Source organism: Biomphalaria glabrata, chromosome 8 (assembly GCF_947242115.1).
Source record: "Biomphalaria glabrata chromosome 8, xgBioGlab47.1, whole genome shotgun sequence".
Classification (NCBI taxonomy): Eukaryota; Metazoa; Mollusca; class Gastropoda; family Planorbidae; genus Biomphalaria; species Biomphalaria glabrata.
Window position 1 is genome coordinate 21,610,308 of NC_074718.1, and position 20,728 is coordinate 21,631,035.

The 20,728-nt window shown below is 38.0% G+C and overlaps 1 protein-coding gene across 5 annotated transcripts in view; it reads left to right on the forward strand.

Annotated features, from left to right (window-relative positions):
• The window catches only part of LOC106073511 (CD109 antigen-like), a 110,996-nt gene that overhangs the window by 6,584 nt on the left and 83,684 nt on the right, over positions 1–20,728 (forward strand). For 4 of the 5 annotated variants that reach the window (XM_056039592.1, XM_056039593.1, XM_056039591.1 and 1 more), the window contains exons 3-6: positions 10,671–10,727; positions 10,903–11,084; positions 11,318–11,343; positions 16,610–16,763. In XM_056039592.1, the coding sequence (XP_055895567.1) occupies positions 10,671–10,727; positions 10,903–11,084; positions 11,318–11,343; positions 16,610–16,763 (419 nt within the window). Of the gene's footprint in view, positions 1–2,752; positions 2,886–10,670; positions 10,728–10,902; positions 11,085–11,317; positions 11,344–16,609; positions 16,764–20,728 lie in introns of those variants that run through there. The other variant, XM_056039594.1, reaches the window with a different exon arrangement.

The following is a 20,728-nucleotide window of genomic DNA, read 5'->3' on the forward strand; positions in this document are numbered from 1 at the left end:
AAAATGCTTTCTAGCATGTACCCGTGTGGTGCATTTCATTCGGAATCATTCACCATCCATTCATTTTATTTACCATCAACACACATAGATAGAGTAAGACAGAGAGAGAGAGCGAGAGAGAGAGAGAAAGAGAGAGAGAGAGAGAGTAACAAAGCGATTTCATTAAATTATAGTGTGGTACATCATTAATTCAGGCATCTGACACCAAGGAATTCTTTTTGAGAAGCGCTCTATTGGAAGATAGATTCAAAATTTTTTGCTTCGCATAGATCTTTACACTTTAAAGGAAGAAAAGGTTTAATGGCCCTTGTGCCATCTAGAATTAAATGTTATATTTGATATATTACAGAGTCAACATGAAAAAAGAAAAGGTTCTACGTGATGATATAGGCGCAGTAATGATTTGGTTTGTAGGGTCCTCTGATGATATAGGCGCAGTAATGATTTGGTTTGTAGGGTCCTCTGATGATATAGGCGCAGTAATGATTTGGTTTGTAGGGTCCTCTGATGATATAGGCGCAGTAATGATTTGGTTTGTAGGGTCCCTGTCTCCAATGTCTTCTGTGGACTTATTTGTGATCCTTTACCCCATATAGACCTTTCTGTCTGGCCGTCTGTCTATCGGTCTGATCGTATGTTCGTCTATCTTTAAAGTCAATTTCACAAAAACTAAAAGCTGAATTGAAAATCCAATTCCTCTATCGTCTTGACCACACTAACCTATGATCTTGAGTCATTCTAATTGTCTGAAAGTTTGCCTTTTTTTTCTAAGTATCCATATTTTTTTAAAACATAAATCTACAACACGGGCAGATACCCGTGCTGCGCTACGGTTGAAACTCTCTACTTTAAAATCTTAGACCCAATAATTATTGACTTCTCGTCTGCATGCATTATAACGCCCCCCCCCAAAAAAAAAACAAACAACAAACAAACAACAACACACACACACAATAAAAACACTCTACTTTTAAATGAAATGCCTCTGCCCCAACAACACACTTGTTATCCTATTAATTTCAATCCTTTTTTGTCTGATTAAAACTCGCAGTATACTAGCAAAATATAAGTACATCAACATAATACATAATAATACATACCTGGTCATGAGGTCTACGTGCTGGACTGTCATTCGGTCGTGTTGATGATCCGGGTTCATTGGCCACCATCCCCGACCTCCTGTAAGGGTTTGGTCTAAAAAGACAAACTAGGTAATCGTCAACTCTGAAGGAACATCCGAAACATGTCAAACATTAGACAAACATTCACTTTTCAAACTAATACGCCGCTTGTCAAGGTGGGCCAGGACGTCATGCAGCTTCATTGATTTTAATTGGCACGTTAGACAAGTTAAGAACCATCTTGTGGATTGTCATTTACAATTACAATTAGTCAATTACTAAAAGTTGAGAACCATTGATGTAGATTGTCATTTTAGTCAAGTAGGCCTACTGTTGAGAATCATTGACGTAGATTGTCATTTTAGTCAATTACTAAAAGCAGAGAACCTTTGATGTAGATTGTCATTTTAGTCAATTACAAAAAACTGAGAACCATTGATGTAGATTGTCCTTTTAGTCAATGACTTTCAGTAAACATTTGGCGATGTCCACACCTCCCTTGTTCCAATTTCAGCCGTCATACCAATGAAGGGAACAAATTGCAACAGAGTTTATCTTGAACTGGACTATTTGTTTTTAGGTCTGGTAATAACTGAGACTATCTACCATCTTGTTAAATTATTAAAGGACTGAGTATGTTTTTAAACTTTATAGATCTCATAAATTATCTAATGAAAATTTAAAATGTTTTTAAAAAATTACCATCCTTTTACATTTACGGATATCCGGTTTGGATCACTCCAGTGCGAACAGGACAAGGCGGAAACGGGGAGGGCGGAAATCAAGAATGAAAGGAAAAATTGAAAACAAGCAAATATAAACATCATTCAGAAAAAAAAGAAAATATCTAAGAAAAAGAACTGCATATCACTGCCGTATATCTAAAAACACAGGAATAGCTCCATTTTTCCATATAAAACAAAATTCATTGATTACCGCTAGTTGATTCACTAATTGGTTATTTTTTTTATTGATTCATGTATTGTCATCAACAAGGCCTAATTATGCAAAGTTTCAACTTTATCCGAAAACGGGAAGTGACTGAAAAAAACGTGTAGAAAACGTTATGATTGAACTAACTAATAATTAGTTACCAATAATTCATTAACTAATTGGTTAATTGTTTGTTTCGAGTATTGTTTGGTGCAGCAAATAATTGTGTTCAGTTTTATCTTAATACAAGAATGGGTGTGGGAGAAATAACGTGTAAAAAATTGTACCAGACAGAAAGAGTGAGTTGATTTAAACTTTGTTTTAAAAAGCAAAACAAATAAAGAATGAAAAAGAAGGTAAAAAAAAAGTGTCAACATTTATTAGAAATTGAATTATTTATTTTATTAAGATAAAAAAGAAAAAAAGAACTAAAATCCTAACACTGTTAGACCACACACTGTGCACAGGTATTAAGAGAAGTTGACGTCATGGAGTGTAGACCAATAGATGTATCACACATACATCCAATACAGAAGATGTGTGAGAGTCATTAGGTCTAGATTGTTAAAATGAAGAGTTGTCTCTCCGTGTGCTTTGTGGGATAAAGAAGAAAACTACGGGAATTAGGTGTGCGGGAGCAGCAGGTTTTCCTGGCACTAAAAATGTGTGCTACGCCACTGGTATGTTCGAAAATATTTCAGTGATTTTCTTCTTGTTTTAAATTTGGAAACATTTCAGCAATTGGTAAATGCTCTACCTGAACCAGGTAATAGCAAAATACTAATCCCGAACACAGCGGCCAGTTACAGTAACAATCATACTGGATTTAAGGTAGAAACTCTTTTACATAAATTTGTTTTATTTCTCCTCGCTAACGCCTTGCATAACAAGACATTGTATGACTAGTACTTGGACTACTGAGCTAATGAAATAGCCTATAGCACTATAGATTGACACTCTCTAGATGGACGCAATCCAAATATGTTCAAATATATATTAAAATAAAAGTTCATTACTTGAAACGTATAGCTTATAGCTTAATAATGCGTTAAAATAATCACCAACATTATTAATGATAATTTTAAAACACATCTTAATGTACACTTTTAGCGAAGAGAAACTATCATCTTTTTCTGTCTTAGTTAAAAATAAGTCTAATGACCTAGCAAAAAATAACTTGTCTAAATAGGACATTGTGAAAAGAAATACTCCAACATAAAGAAGAAAACACCATGTCCCTTTGCTTCAATGTAATTCAATCTTAAAAGGCAGGCTTAGATTTTTTAAAACAACAAAAAAAAAAAACGGAAGAGAATAGAGTCAGTAGAATAATATATTCGTTTTTTATCGGCTCCCGAAAGGGGAATAGTGTGGTCCGTCTGTCCGTTATCCGTCCGTCTGTCCGTCCCGTTTCCCGTTAGATATCGTAAACTAGAAAAGATATTGAAAATCCGACATCAGCTTTTTTCTTTTCTGAAAGCGGAAAATTTAATTTTTAAATTCAACTATGCAAGCAGTATTTTCATAACAATACACCATTTTTACAACTATTCACTATTAATAGTAACAAACACTAGAGGCTATTTATTTAGTAAGAGAGAGTACTATACACCATATAATTAATACACTCATGCAAATGGTTTTAGATTTTTTGTCAAAAAAAACCCCAACCTTTTTTTTTTTTTTTTTTTTTTTACAATAGTATTAATTAGTTAGATAAGTTCTGTCAAATGAACTACTATGATTACAAAAAAATGTTTACTTTTATATTGAAGAGAAAAAATCTATTTACTATGTGTTATGAAAATTATATTCTGTATCGGTTGTCGTTCTTATGTTTACATGTGCTTGTAACTCGTCCGTGAGAATGTGTTCACGAAATGTGTGTAGTGTAGTCATTCAGTGTATTAAAGCCATACTATACAGACATGGTTCTCGACTCTCTTATCTTTATGTTAATAACAATTTAATACACTGAATCCAAAACTGTGGAGTTGTTAGAATTTCGAAATGGATAGGATATTTCGCCCAGAGAAGTTTGACATCGAGCCCACAGTACCTTAAGCAACAGAGCATTGGCAGTACTGATATGAAACTTAAAAAATTTATATCGGTAGTATCAGTAGACAATCTTGATACTAAGAAACTACTGATAAACTATATCTCTCCTGCTGTATATCAAATGATTCTTGATAAAGAGATATTTGATGAAGCTATCCAGACTCTAAATGGCATCTACATTCAACCAAAGAATGAGGTGTTTGCTAGGCACAGATTAGCTACTTGCAAACAAGAGCAAGGTCAAAGGATAGACGCCTACATGCAGAAATTAAGAATTATATCCAAAGATTGCAACTTCAAAGCGGTGACTGCTGAACAACACCGAGAAGAGGCTATTAGAGATTCGTTTATCAATGGACTATTGTCCAACAGCATTCGAAAACGTCTACTTGAAAAGACTGTTATGAGTTTAAAGGACGCCTTCGAGGAGGCTCGCTTACTAGAACATGCTTATCAGCACTCATTACAGTATGAATCATCACAGCCGGAAACAAATTGCGCGGCAACTACTCTCACCAATTCTTCGGCCTCACCCTTGCCAAATGTAACGATTCCTCAAAGTGCAAGCAATTCACACACACATGAAATAAATGCATTAGCTAGCAAGTGTTATTTTTGCGGCAGGGTTAAGCATCCCCGCTCTCAATGCCCTTCAAGGGAAGTGACATGCAATCAGTGCTTCAAAAAGGGTCACTTTTAAAGAGTTTGCAAATCTAGATCTTCAACAGTTTCGGCTATCGCTACTGTGCAGCCTTTGAATTTAAAAAAATCTACAATACCAATTTGCATCAACAACGTGCCATTGAAAGCCCTAGTAGACACTGAGAGCTGTGAAAGCTATATTTCGACGCACATTGCTAAGAAGCACAAATGGCAGACATGTTCCTCAGGCAACAGAATCTTTATGGCTTCCACCCATCTATCTCGAGTCACTCAAGGACACATCTACGCTAACATACGTCTCAAAAATGAACGATACGAAGGAGTTAAACTTTCTCTACTAGACAATTTGTGCTCCGACGTCATCTTGGACTTGACTTTATAAGTTTGCACCAAAACATGTTTATTCCTTTCGATGGTCAGAAACCATCGTTGTGCCTGAGTACTCTCCAGCCAGCGAAGGTAGAGGCTCCTAGCCTATTTAGTAATCTGTCACCAAACTGTACTCCAGTGGCTACAAGGTCTCGCAGATACTCAGCTCCAGATAGAAAGTTCATAGAGAAGGAAATTCAACAACTAATAAAGGATGAAATTATTGAACCATCTAAATCTCCCTGGCGTGCACAAGTCCTAGTCACAACAAATGACAGACATAAGAAAAGAATGGTTGTGGACTACAGCCAAACCATTAACCGGTTCACTCTACTAGACGCCTACCCTATGCCCAGAATTGACGAACTGGCAGAGAAGATTTCGCAATACTCTGTATATAGCACTTTAGACCTAAAAAGAGCATACCATCAGATTCCTATAAAAGAAGAGGAAAGGCCGTTCACAGCCTTCGAAGCATGTGGGAAACTGTATCAATTCCGTCGGATTCCGTTTGGCGTTACGAATGGAGTCGCCTGTTTTCAGCGTACGATTGACAAAATCATCGAAGACGAACGACTCACTGACACTTTTGCTTATGTGGACAATGTGACCATCTGCGGTATGGACTCTGAATCACACGACCGAAACCTACAGCGATTTCTTGATAGTGCTCAAAAGTATGGAATCACTCTTAATGAAACAAAAAGTGGCACTGCTAAAGTGAGACTGTTAGGATACGAGATTTCCAAAGGACAACTTAAGCCGGATCCTGAGAGATTTCGCTCTCTAAGGGAATTACCCGTACCAGTGAACATGCGTGAACAGAAACGAGTAGTGGGTCTTCTGGCATACTACTCACAGTGGATACCTAACTTCTCAACAAAAATAAGCCTGTTAACAAGAAATCAACAATTTCCTGTCTCCGAAGAAGTCAAAAGAACATTTGAAAGTTTGAAAAATGAGCTTGAAAAAGCCGCCGTATATACTATTGATCCGAATCGCCCTTTAACCGTTGAGACGGATGCTTCTGATATAGCCATTGCAGCTACCCTCAACCAAGATGGCCGGGCCGTTGCTTTCTTCTCTCGCTCATTAACAAAAAGTGAAAGAAAACATTCTTCAGTTGAGAAAGAAGCATATGCCATTGTTGAGTCGCTGAGGAAATGGAAACATTTCTTAGTTGGTAAAGCGTTCACACTTGATACGGATTAGCGATCTGTCTCTTTCATATATAACAAGTCAAACAAAGGAAAAATGAAAAATGAAAAAATCCAAAGGTGGAAACTTGAACTCTCGTGTTTCCACTATGACGTCATCTATCGCCCTGGCAAGCAGAACACTGTAGCTGATACATTTACAAGAAATAATCTATCTGCCATCACTCGCAAAGACCTTAAATTGTTGCATACTAGTCTTTGCCACCCGGGCGTTACTCGACTATTGCACTACGTAAGGACTAAAAATCTTCCATTTTCCTGTGATGACGTCAGAACTGTAATAGAACAATGTCAAGCTTGTGCAGAACTAAAGCCCCGTTTTTTTCGACAGCCGACCGGAGAACTGATTAAAGCCACTCAACCTTTTGAGAGAATTAGTATGGATTTCAAGGGACCTCTCCCTACTGTTTCAAGAAATAGATATCTACTTACCATTATAGATGAATTCTCTAGATTCCCATTTGCATGTCCCGATATGTCTTCCTCTACGGTTGTTAAATGTCTCAATGAACTATTCGCCCTATTTGGATTTCCAGCGTACGTCCACACTGACAGGGGAACTTCTTTTATGTCTACAGAGGTGCAGCATTTCCTCCACGAGAGAGGAATTGCAACCAGTAGAACGACCCCTAACAGCCCAAGAGGAAACGGACAAATAGAGAAACTTAACGGGACTTTATGGAAAGCCATCACCTTGGCTCTACATTCTAAGGAATTGGACATAGCCAAATGGGAACTAGTACTAAATGATGCTCTGCAATCCATCCAGTCATTACTATGCACTGCAACTAACAGGACACCACATGAACGACTTCTTGGGTTCAACCGAAGAAGTGGTTCCGGGACATCCTTGCTAACATGGTTGACAAGTCCTGGTCCTGTCCTGCTGAAGAAGAACGTTAGATCATCTAAAAATGATCCCATAACAGAGGAAGTTGATTTGGTAACATGCAACCCTCAGTACGCTGTAATCCGAACACCAAACGGTCGAGAGGAAACTGTCTCATTACGAATGTTAGGGAGGAACAACAAGTTATAGAAATTAAGAATCAGAGTAGAACAGAGCTTGATATTGGCTGCCCCGTCCAAAGAGAATCAGAGTAGAACAGAGCTTGATATTGGCTGCCCCGTCCAAAGAGAATCAGAGTAGAACAGAGCTTGATATTGGCTGCCCCGTCCAAAGAGAACCAGAGTAGAACAGAGTTTGATATTGGCTGCCCCATCCAATGAGAATCAGAGTAGAACAGAGCTTGATATTGGCTGCCCCGTCCAAAGAGAACCAGAGTAGAACAGAGCTTGATATTGGCTGCCCCGTCCAAAGAGAATCAGAGTAGAACAGAGCTTGATATTGGCTGCCCCGTCCAAAGAGAATCAGAGTAGAACAGAGCTTGATATTGGCTGCCCCGTCCAAAGAGAATCAGAGTAGAACAGAGCTTGATATTGGCTGCCCCGTCCAAAGAGAATCAGAGTAGAACAGAGCTTGATATTGGCTGCCCCGTCCAAAGAGAATCAGAGTAGAACAGAGCTTGATATTGGCTGCCCCGTCCAAAGAGAATCAGAGTAGAACAGAGCTTGATATTGGCTGCCCCGTCCAAAGCTCACCTCCCAGGAATCAACCGACTGACTCTATCATGCCTGAAGAAACCACCAGCACCACCGAAGACATAGCCAGACCGTCCGAAACTCAAGCAGATGAAACTACACATACCTACAATCTTAGAGTAAGGAGAACTAGGCTCAACTACAAAGTGTAAAAGCTCATCAGCTTACTAGTGCACTTACTTTAACATTCAGTTTTGTCTCCAAATGACATTTGTTTATTTTACTACTTTCATTTGGTTTTGTTGATTTGACTTTAATGTGATATTTGATCTATCATGATATATTTTAATAAGCTATTTGATTTACACTTACTTATATCAACATGTTACATTATGTCATGCTATTCTACATTGTTTGTTTACTTGAATCTCTATTATTATTCTGCACTTACTTAATTCTTTCATTGTTTATAATACTAGTTAGCATTATTTGAACCGGGGGTGAATGTTATGAAAATTATATTCTGTATCGGTTGTCGTTCTTATGTTTACATGTGCTTGTAACTCGTCCGTGAGAATGTGTTCACGAAATGTGTGTAGTGTAGTCATTCAGTGTATTAAAGCCATACTATACAGACATGGTTCTCGACTCTCTTATCTTTATGTTCATAACACTATGCATATAAGGGGAACTTAATTTAAAACAACAACCAACAAGTAGTTTTTTTATATTATCGCGTGAACTGTAGCGCAGGGAACAGCGCATGGAACATGGAACTAATGGAAGGGGAGAATCTTTTTTTGAGTGTGTACGACAGGGGTTCTCAACCTGTGGGTCGCGATCCCCTTGGGGGGTCGATTAACGATATGCCAGGGGTCGCCTAAGATTATCGAAATTATGGATTGTTAGTGTCTTTTTTTCTATTGCTGTATTTGTGTGCGGGGTGGGGCTCGCGGCAGAGTGGGGTTTGTAAAAAGGGGTCGACGAGCTTTAAAGGTTGAAAACCGCTGGTGTACGAAAATGTTTTTTTTTTCTTAAGCCTTTAAATAATAGATTAACCCTTTACAGAAGAATTAGATAATCATTTTATGATTTTAGTTAGGCCAGGTTTACATCGCACTTATTCATCACTTTCTGCTTGACCGTTGGGGCACAACACAAAATCTGTCAACCTTCTTTCTCCATTCTTCTTAGTTATTTGCCTATAATAGAATTTTATTCTGATATTCTTTATGAAAATTAAAGCCTGCCTTTTTACCTGCCTTGCTGTACAACTTCGGGGGCCGATTTTGAGTTTGTGTTTAAACACAAACTGTCTTTGTAACCTTGTTACTTTTTACTTTTTTCTAATTGTATACGATGTGTTTAATTGTACCTCAATGTTTGTTTATGTCAATCCAAGACGAGAACACCAGACATTCAAAGTGGTAATAGCACATGCTGATTGATACACACTAAATATCGCCAAACTGCAACGAATTCAGAACACCGCTGCACGAATAGTCCTACGAAAACAAGACGAGATACTGCTACTGCTCTTTTGCAAGCACTCCATTGGCTTCCTGTGAAAGCGAGAATCGACTACAAGGTGGCCACACTTTGTCATCAGTGCATCTACAATGAAGGAATGCCCTTGTACCTAAGAGAACTGATCACTCCATTTTTCCCTCAGAGAACAATGCGCTCTATGGACTCAAAGCTTCTAATGATGTCAAGTTTCTCCTTCAAAAGATATAGTTTGCGGACTTTTTCAGTACACGGACTAAAGGTTTGGAACGCACTCCCGATTGATCTCAGACAGACAACATGCTTCACTACATTCAAGAAGAACATTAAGACCTATCTGTTCAAAAGATGAAAAACGTGTCTAAAGAAGGCTGCCTGAACGTTGATATACTCGTTGATCGGGAGGTCTACCACGCATGCATCGTGAGTATGACAGCGAGACATAAAGTACAGCGGCAAACCAAGAGCTCAGATACAAATGTATTCCACTAGTGCTCTCTCCGCCTTATCACGAAAGTCACAAGAAAGTCACAACATTGAGACACTGGCGTGAAATGGGCTCCCCAATATTTGACGGAGGATCTTTTATTATGGAGAAAAACGATGAAAAAGTCTCAAAAATGATCAGTGATGATGACATTCGAAAAAAAAAAATCTGACGGGTAAAGATTAGACTAAATTGCAAAAAGCTGTGTCCTTTCGAACTGTTCCACGGGTATAGTAAAGAATGATAATTCAAGTGTCAAAAGTCTATATGGGAGAGCGTTTCAATGGGTGGGGTGCAATGCAAAGAAAAATGTTGGAAAAAGAGAAAAAAAAAGAGATGGAGAGAAAGAGAATGAGAGAAAGAGAAGGAAAATGAAATGGTAGGAGGAAAAAAATCAAAATGTGTTGTTCCGGAGAGAGAGGGAGAGATGGAGAGAGAGAAAGAGATAGAAGGAGAAAGAGAAACAGAGAGGAGAGAGTGGGACGTTCAAGTTAAACATAGCAGATACTAGAATTCACGGGCTAAAAAGTAGGCCATGTAGAGGGAGCTTTCAAAAGTGAGCCGTTTAATGGAAGTGAAAAAGAAAACAAGAAGACAGGGAGCAAATGAACGTGCGTGACAGGTGATATTTGAGTTGTCTAATATTTTTAACATTGAAATTAACAGTATTAATTAAATATTATTTTTGTTTATTTCAAGAGTCAAATTTTTGAATTTACTTTTTCTTCAATGTGTGGGTTGTATTATTACTCTATTTGTTTATCTCCTCAGAATGAAGCTGAATTTGATTTTATTTGTTTTTTATCTTGTCTTTCAAGAGTGCCAGGGGTAAGTGCTATTTAAATATTCTATGATTGTTTAGTGTATAGTTGTAGAAAAAGTTCTACTTATGTAGAATAAGCAAAAATATGACTTTTCTTGTATTTTATTGTTTATTATTAATTTATTAGTAGTTAAAAGTTAGGCAATACATCACTCAGTAGCAGCACCTATTTTTTTACAGGGGAAAATATTTTATTTCGGCACCACGTAATGTTGTGCCTGGCACTGCATATGACATTAGTGTTGACATCTTGAAACAAGATATTGACAATGTAACAGTTGAAGCAATACTACAAGATTATAGCTTCTCTATACCCGAAGGCCCAAAAAGTTTACTAACTGCAAATGGCACATTTTCACCAGGTGAGAAACATGATGTTAAAAAAAAGTTTATCAAATATCTGTAGGCTTGTCCCACCGTCTCAGCAACACATACCCCCCCCCCTTTAAATATTTATTTCGGCTTATTAAAAAATGCGGAGGTGAGCAGACTGTTGTTTGTTGTATTCTATAATACCACTTGTATTCATTATAAACACAATTGTCCGTTACTGCGTAAGTATTATAATTCCTTTTTTTATATTTATTTTCAATAGGAGTTAGAGGGACTCTGTCAATGCCAGTAAGTTTTTATTTTATTAGTTGTATTAGCCTTAAAAACTATATATCTTTCAATTACATAAAAATTTTAAAAAGTTTCTAGACTCGATCATTAGGTACTAGTTCCATTAAATCTACAATGTTATTTTTGAATGCATAATTAGAGCGTCTTTTATTGGCATTTCTGTTCTGTGAAAGGATTTGATAAGTGCAATCAGACACCAACCCAAGAGTGTGCAAGCTGTGTCAGGCTGAAAGAGGTCTCTCAATTGTTTGTGTTTTGGCCTAGAGATACATTCTTCGGCCAGACAAACAAGTCCAGATGGGTTTATTTAAAACTGGGGCGGGCAACCTTCTTTTATCGAGGGTGCAAAAACAAAAACAATTAGGAAATAGGGGGACGCATATATATATAAAATATGTACTTACAACTTAGAAAAATACGGTAGTAAACTATGTATAATATCTTTTAATTCCCATTTTTACAGTATTATACATTTACATTTCATTTTTCACACTCCCACTATACAAAAGCTCCACCGAAGAATTGACTTGAACTTTTTTTCAGGTCATAATTTCCTTTGCGACATATTCTGTAGAGCTGAAGCAGCTTCTGTAATTAATGGTGAACTGAGGGTATTGAAAACTGATTCCAAGTTTTTGGCGTCTTAAAATTCGCTTTCAAATTCCACAATCAAGAAATCCAAATACTTCTTGTACTTTTCAACCATTTCACTAGAAATGGTTTCACCTTTCAGAAAAACAAAACAAAACAATACCAATTTTGAATTGCTTGCCTGGAGAAATGGAATAGCGTTGTTTGAAAAGAATTTAACAGGCACATACATTTCATGGGCAAACAATCCGTGTTTATAATGATTGTGTAAACTTGAAATATGTATTACCCTTTTCACTACAAAAATTAGTAACAAAGTCAAAGTCAATGTCCTTCAAGGAACATAACAATTTCTTCATAGAGATATTCTTTTCACTACCTTGCCCATGCTAAACCAGAGGATACTAATGTGGTACGGAACTTTGGAATGTTTTGTTACTAAATTTCAAGTACTTTTAGGAACTACCTGTGATTAAAAACTCTGGATCTGATAAGTTTCATCCCTAAAATAATTAGGGAAATAACATGTTGCATACTCAATGCAGCTTTGCGCAAACTTTCCCGTGAAGAGAGAGTGAGAGAGAGAGAGAGAAATCAGAGAAAAAGAGAGTGAGAAAAAAAAGAGAAATGAGGAGATAGAAGAGAGAGAACGAGAAAAAAAGAAAGAGAAAGAAAAACAAGAGAAAGAGATACACAGAAAGTGAAAGAGAAAAGAGAGAGAAATAGAGAGAGAGACAGAGAGATGGGAAGAGAGAGAAAGAGAGATGGGGGAGAGAAAAAAATAAATAGAAAAGGAAAGAAAGAAAGATTGAGAGAGATAGAGAGAGAAGGAGAGAGATGGAGCTTTTATAAATGAAAGTTCATAAACTCTATTTCCTTGTTCAAAATGAAGTTGCATACATCTCTTTGTTAAGCTCTTTCTCTATCTGAATAAGTCATTGAAGCTTCATCATCATCATTATCAAACTCCATTAGAGTGAGGGCTTGAGAGGCTCAAATCCTCTCTTGCAAAAGCCCTGGACAGAAACCCTGCTGTCTTGCGTAGTGCATAGATGTCGCCATACAGGTCGAGAATTTTGGGTTTCCCAGACCTGTCGAGACGTAGATCAGCAAGTCTGATGCAGTCAAACAGAATATGAGGCACGGTTTCCTCTTCTTCCCCGCAGCGGGGGCACCGTGAATCAAAATTTGGCCATAGCCGCGAGAAATATGAGCCAACAGGACAGTGGCCTGTTCTGCACTGTGCTACAATAGCTTGCTCAGGCCTGGACAGCCTCCACCACGGAGAAGTGCGGTCAGGGTGCCTCATGCGCTCCCAGACTCCACGGGCTTTTTGGGACTTGTCCCAGCACTCAAACCACCTTTCCATTTCTGTTTTTTGTATTATAGCCAGGGCTTGATGAAAGCTTACAGCCTGATCAATGGGTGGAATTTGCCCTCCCTGGTGGGCCAAAGAGTCTGCAATTGTGTTGCCAGTCACATATGTGACTCGGTACCCACTGCATTATTACAGGGGTGCCATAGCGTTGTTTAATGTTATGTGAAGCCATGATGACAGTGTTGATATTGGGGGGGGGGGCATGGTCCGGGGCTTTGCAAAGCCTGTAGTACAGATTTTGAGTCAGTGACCACAACAATCTGTGTTGCCCTCAAATGTCCCTCGCTGAGTTGAGAGTCAATGACTTTTAAGGCTTCACAGACTGCCATGGTCTCCGCATCAAAACTGCAAATACTACCACATGGTCCAAAGATTTTGACTGTGTGAGAGCCAAGAAAGTCGATGTAGGCTCCATAGCCTGCTCTTCCAGAATCTATTGATGCCGACCCGTCAGTGTATGCAAACATAGCACTGGGCTTGAAGGTATTAATGGTCTCCAGAGCTAGGATTTGAAGGTCGTTAGATGAACGGCTTTGCTTAGTGGCATTAGGGTCTACTAATTTCAAGCGTATGTCTGGGGTTGTTGGGCGACACCAAGGGAAAGGGGATGAAAGCGTTGAATGTTTTGTCGGTTGGTGGAGAGGCCAGCTTCATCAGATAGTCTAATGGTATGATGCATAAAAGACTGCATCTGGTTACGTCTTCTGCATCTCCAACCATCCACTAGTTTTCTAGCTGGGGGGTATTCTTCCAGCCTTTTATACCGCTCATAGCAGGTCAGTACTGACCTTTCCCTCCTAAGGTTTAGTGGACCTATATTAGTCATTGAAGCTTAGAATGCGGTACATTTCATGGCGGATGAAACGTCCGAGCTTCAAGTGCAGGAGCTTTGCGGTTTTACACTTGGTAGCTGCACAATCTTTGTCTTTTTCTATGTTGGTGGTCGCGGTTAGTGTAGACTTAGTAGAAACTGCCACAATCGAATTATTAATGCTTTGATCATGTTTAAGTTTATTAGTTGTAGACATGCTTGATAATTTTTGGTAACTCTAGTAGTGCATTTATCTACAGTCAAGTTAAACCATGACAACTTTTATACTTTTTGGGACATAATCAATTCAAATATAATTTAAGATTATGTTTCCTTTTTTAGTCGCACATTGGTTTCTACAAAGGAATGAAGCATCAATTTATGAAATGTATTGGGTTCCCGGTCATTTCATCTTTGATCACTTTATCCCCGGTCATTTCATCTTTGATCACTTTATCCCCGGTCATTTCATCTTTGATCACTTTATCCCCGGTCATTTCATCTTTGATCACTTTATCCCCGGTCATTTCATTTCTTGGTTATTTCAGCCTCGGATCTTTTGATCAAAGAAATAATAGTTTAAAAAAATTATGAAGTCAGCCATATTGCTATTTTTATTTACATGACAAAAAGTGTGACACATTAAATAAGAAAAATGTATTGCTTTTAAAAATTCTAAAAGTTTTTAACATCTATAGATATAGAGTTAACATAAAAATTGTTTTTGTGTGTTAATCTGAAGACGATACATTGATTCGTATTGCTGTACAGTGCTTTTAATTTTCTTGGCCAGTGTTGCATATTTCTTCTCTGGACGTTCTTAAGTCTTGGCTCTAGTCTGTAAAACTGATGCCTTGTTCAACTGATTATCCTTACGTAGACCATCTAAGAATGTCCACATTGTTGGATGATGGCATGAAAATAGAGATTGGAAGGCGTGATGCCAGCCCTCCAGAGCGTTGTTTGTTCGCCAACTCCGCCGATTATGTCTAGGTATTTATGAAATGATCGGTTACCGTGTATTTAAAGGTTAATCTCCAATACAGATTAGAAGTAAAGCTCTTCCAAACAAATATTTGATCAACACCATAGACTATGATCAAGGGGTTCTCTTTAATTTGAAGTAGGCTTTTCTTGTATATGACAATGTATATCATCATTTCGTGGGGTCCTGGGCGACTGTCGTCCTATGCGGGGCCCTAGACATATATGGTACCACATCACAGTAACGGGCTTGTGCGCCTCTAGCGCTGTTGGCGATAATGTTGTTTTGTCTATACTCTCTTCAATTGTTTTTATTTCTTGCGTCTTACTCTTTGTCTGATCTTTGTCTGATCTTTGTCTGATCTTTGTCTGATCTTAGTCTGATCTTTGTCTGATCTTTGTCTGATCTTTGTCTGATCTTTGTCTGATCTTAGTCTGATCTTTGTCTGATCTTTGTCTGATCTTTGTCTGATCTTAGTCTGATCTTTGTCTGATCTTTGTCTGATCTTAGTCTGATCTTATTCTGATCTTTGTCTGATCTTTGTCTGATCTTTGTCTGATCTTTGTCTGATATTAGTCTGATCTTTGTCTGATCTTTGTCTGATCTTTGTCTGATCTTAGTCTGATCTTTGTCTGATCTTTGTCTGATCTTTGACTCTTTGTTCCTTGAATTTCTATCTGATACGTTCACAAAATGAAATAAAAGGTACATCTGCTCCTTGTGGCTTGCAGTCAAGGATGACAGAAAAATATTTAGCAAGTTTGATTTGATCAATAACTTTCCCTTTTACTTCCGATGCCATCAGGTCCATAAGCTCGTTTGAATCCTATGTCCGATTTCATGGTCGTGAGCCTCGGCGTTCTTAATGAGTTTAAGATGGTTGAGTCGAAATTGGCCAGCATCTCAAGTTATTCTCAACCAAGCCTAAAATTAACCATTGTTTGGCGCATAAAGTTCAACTGTTCTCCCATGAAATGCTTGTTGTTAAGACAGTGCGCCGATGCAGCTTTTCTTTTGTACTTTGTTCTACCATCCTGGTATCTATTGTGCTACCACTGGACATTCTCAGAGCTCAATCCAACCACGCTGACACACACTTAACGTGATTCACAACGTCCTGTCCTAGTTTATTACCAACATGCTAGGGCCGCTACTGTTGTATATCGACACATTATAGTATGATTTGTCAATGGATCTCTGTCTATTGCTTTTAAAATACATAGAACCAAATTATCTTATATTAAGAAGAAACGTAGAAATTTTGTAATTTACAATAATATAATATAATCTTTATCATCCATGACAAAATAGTTTTTCAAGATAAGAAATAACCTAGCATGTTGAAACATTTTATAGGTTAAATTGTATAAGAAATGTATTTAAAATAGACACAATTCCAGAAATCGGAACAAAACGTCATTTAGTTACACAGCTTTTTTTTTTTTAATTCTTTAAACTCATTCCCTATTGTCATACACATTTGTTTCTATTTTGCCAGATTGACTTCAACTTACACTGTTCTTACTGTCGAATACTTTTAAAAGGATATAATCCACTTCAGTTTGAACAAGACATTTTTATTCAAATATCTTCTGATATTTTATCAATATTGATCCAAACTGATAAAGCCATCTACAAACCTAAAGAGAGAGGTAGGCATTTACTAATTAGTTATTTTGAATATAGCCTATGTATGTAGACCTTATAAAACTTACAGGCTACCAGCTGGATAGACGACAAACTATAGATATGGAGAATACATCTGGAAGATTCAGTCAGTCTCCGTCGCTTCCTCGTGGCGCCTCTGTTGAAACGTCTAGTAGTGGGACTAGATAGGGTACGAATGGAAAGCGGAATAGGCCTCTTTCGTGCTACCTTGGGAGAGCTTTTTAGTAAATCTCACTCGTGGTGGGATGAAACAAGGAGCCTGGTGACCCAATCAAAAAAGTCCGCCCTTACACCGAACAGTATACTATAGGAATATAAGGCAAACTCCTATGGTTAAGCGTTACGCTCGGTCGCTTATAGCGAGCGGCTCAAGGGCGTTGTGTTCACGGTTGATGTTCCCTTGCTCGGTTCATGGCCGTTACTGTTGGAAGCCCCCAGACAGGTCTACGGAGAGCTACAGTCCATGCCTGTTCGATGGTTAAAGGTCTTTCAGAAATCAATTGGGATAATGGCGCATTTGGATTTTATCGAAGGGAGAAGAATTCACTTTCTAATATTTGCCATGAAGAGAATATGACTAACTGTTGAGATTTCACTTTTTTCACTAAATTTTTTAAATAAATAATAATCCCCCTCTTCAATATAATAGTTCCCCTTTCAGACCTTGTGGTCTATGGGGCAGATGATAAAAAGGCCTTCTGGTTCTGAGGCCTTACAGTTAAGGAGGGTGTCATTTGGCCAGCACAACGACCAACCGCCTTTACTTTTCCCCAACTAATGTCAGGAACCCACTAGAACTGGGTGGACTCAGAGGCGCCCGAAGATCCCGAAATAAAAAATCCCTGTCTTCACCAGGATTGGAACCCTGGACCCCGGTTTGGAAGCCAAGCGCTTTACTGCTCAGCCACCGCGCCTCCCCCTTCAATATAATACCAAAGCATAAATCAGTCACCAGATTCTTTAAGCGTAGCCAAGATGTGTTTGTTTTGTATTTAAAACACTTACTCAGTGGCGTAGCTAGAGTATATGATGCCTGGTGCGGTACCTCATCTTGATGCCCCCCCCCCCAAAAAAAAAAAAACTAACTAATTAATAACATTGCAAAACCTGTTCAAAATAATATGCATTCATAAATCAAATATTGTTAATTCAAAAAAAAAATCACTTTTACATAAACATACTACAAATGAATTTTACGCGCTTTCTTGCTGACAAAAGTATCAATAATTTTATCGAAATCCATTTTTTCCACCAGCTCTTGTTCAATGGAAAAAAATAGTCAAAAAATATGCGAATCATGATGACGATATTCGGGACTGAATCATCTAGCTGATATTAATTTATAAATTTCAAGAGCTCAACAGGTTTTGGAAGTTCGGAGGCTTCTGATGAAACTGTGACAACCCGTTGAAGTCTCTTTCGCTCCAGCAGAAATTTATTTTTATCAATGTCGCTAGGAGTACTATCGAGATTGATTTCGACCTAAGGATTTAATAGCTAGGACGATATTCGGGACTGAATCATCTAGCTGATATTTATTTATAAAATTCAAGAGCTCAACAGGTCTTTATTTTGGAAATTCGGAGGCTTCAGATGAAACTGTGACAAACCGTTGAAGTCTCTTTCGCTCCAGCAGAAATTCGTTTTTATCAATGTCGCTAGGTGTACTATCGAGATTGATTTCGACCTGAGTATTTAATAGCTGGGAAGGCGACAAAAATTCATATCTATCTGCTACATCATGAAGTTGCTCGAATCGGGTGATTATTTCTTAAACAATCCTGTCCAAGATAGAATAAATTTTCGTTCGTAGCTCTTCTTTGTGTGTAAGTACAGAGTAGTCACTTTTCTCACCAGGCATCTTTTTCTTATGGCCAATACGTTTTTGAGGTTCTGTACTGATTCTCAGATCTGAACACACGCTTTCGGCAAAGGTAATGCTGGCTTCAGCGATGTCCTCTCGATTACTACTTAAAAATGTCTCTAATGTTTTTAGTTTGAGTGAGCAGTCTCGAATAGACAATCCTTGGTTTTGAAGGTAGACTTGCGTATAATTAATTTCAGTTAATACAGGAGCCCAAAATCCAAGATAGGTGAGGAAATTAAAAGACTGAACAGCAACCAATAATCCACCTGCTTCAGATCTAGTCGATGAATTTTCATCTCTGCTAGTTAATGTCTCCAGACTTTTAGCAGGCAATGAATAGTGACTTCTAGAATACGTTTTTGGACACCGTAGTTTTGACCTTTCATGACCGCAGCATTATCATAGCCTTGACCCCTGCAATCAATTATGTCTAAGCCATCCGAACGCAGTTTCTCTAGAATCATCTCAGCGATTCCAGCAGCATGCTTGTCCTTTGTGTCGATGAAGTCAATAAAAGACTCACGAACCTGCACCCCGTCATTCTCCATGACAACGTACCGTAAAATTTGGAAAGTTTGATCCAGCTTTAAGATGTCAGGTGTACTGTCAAAAATAATAGAGAAATATTTGGCTTGTTTTACTTGCTGTATGATTTGTTTTTTAGCGTGATCCCCCAATTTTGTAATAAATTCATTTTGTATTTGTGGAGACATGTATGTATTCGGTCTGGAACAAAGGTTAGTTCGAAGCATTTGCTCCGTCAAGAGTAGATCGTACTTTGATAGTAAATTTACTAACTCTCCAGGTTTTCGTCTCTTGTATAATCAAATCTTGGGCCTTGTCCATATTGTTTCCTACTCTCAGGCGAACTTCAAGTTCCCTCCAAGCAAGCGATGACTGAATGTGAGCTCTGCTGGTCTCATGTTTTTCTATTTTCGGGGATAACCTCCACCACTTATTGAATCCATCTTTGGATTTAAATGAAGATGATGAAATCTTAACAAACGTGGCACCTTAACATTTAAGGAGGGAGAGGCACTGGCGGATCCAGGGGGGGGGGCGGTAGGGGCGATCGCCCCCCCACTCGGCCGACCCCCGGGGGGGCGGACGAATTATAGTATCGAATTCACACAATTTGTATGCGAATTTATTACTTATGTTAATAATATATACTAATTATTTATATTTCAACCTATTTTTAGATTATTTCGCCCCCCCCTTTCTAGTATTTTGGCCGATTTGGTAGGGTCGGGAGGGGGCGATGGCATCAATTCCCCCCCCCCCTCCACCATAAACTTTCGAGTGGGGGGGGCGGTCTTATTTATTTGTAGGAATCACAGCTTGCTAACAGAATCAATTAAATATCTATATGATTAAAACTTGTTATTGGTATTTTAACCGGTCTTTATATAATTTCGTTCACCTGTTGGCCGATTGGAAGGGGAAGAGCGAATACTTCCACTGCCCTTCCCATCTAAACCCTTTGAGTGGGGGGGGGCGGTCCTACTTTTATGGAGAAATCATAGTATGTGAACAAAATTAGTCGAATATCTATATAATATAAACAGGTGGAAGTGCGATACATGTAATCCCCTTCCCCCCATCGGACAAATCAATACCTTTTCTTTTTGTATTATAGTAAGAAATTACAAAATAAAAAAAATCTGTCACTAATATAATTTATATATGCTATAAAGTAAATTCTTATATCGAGTCGCCCAACCCCTATTCTTTAATGCAAAATGCAATCATTAGCAGAAATTATAAAAAGGAGCGAGGATTAATCGTTTTCATTTTACCGCCCTTCCCCTTTCCAGACAAAGTTTGTGTAATTTCACATGAATTTATCATAACTATTTTAAGAAAGACTTTGCTTTGGAAAAGTTATAATTCAAACGAAATTTTTCAATATAACAGTAACGGTTGAGATGAGTTCAAAAGCCAGATAATCATTTCCTAGTCGACTTTTTCCAACCTTTACTCTATCTCATATTTTTCTAGTTAAATAAATTTAGAACTATAACTCACAATTTATGCTTGAATTTTATTGAATATTATTAATCGAATATTTTTTTTTCGGCG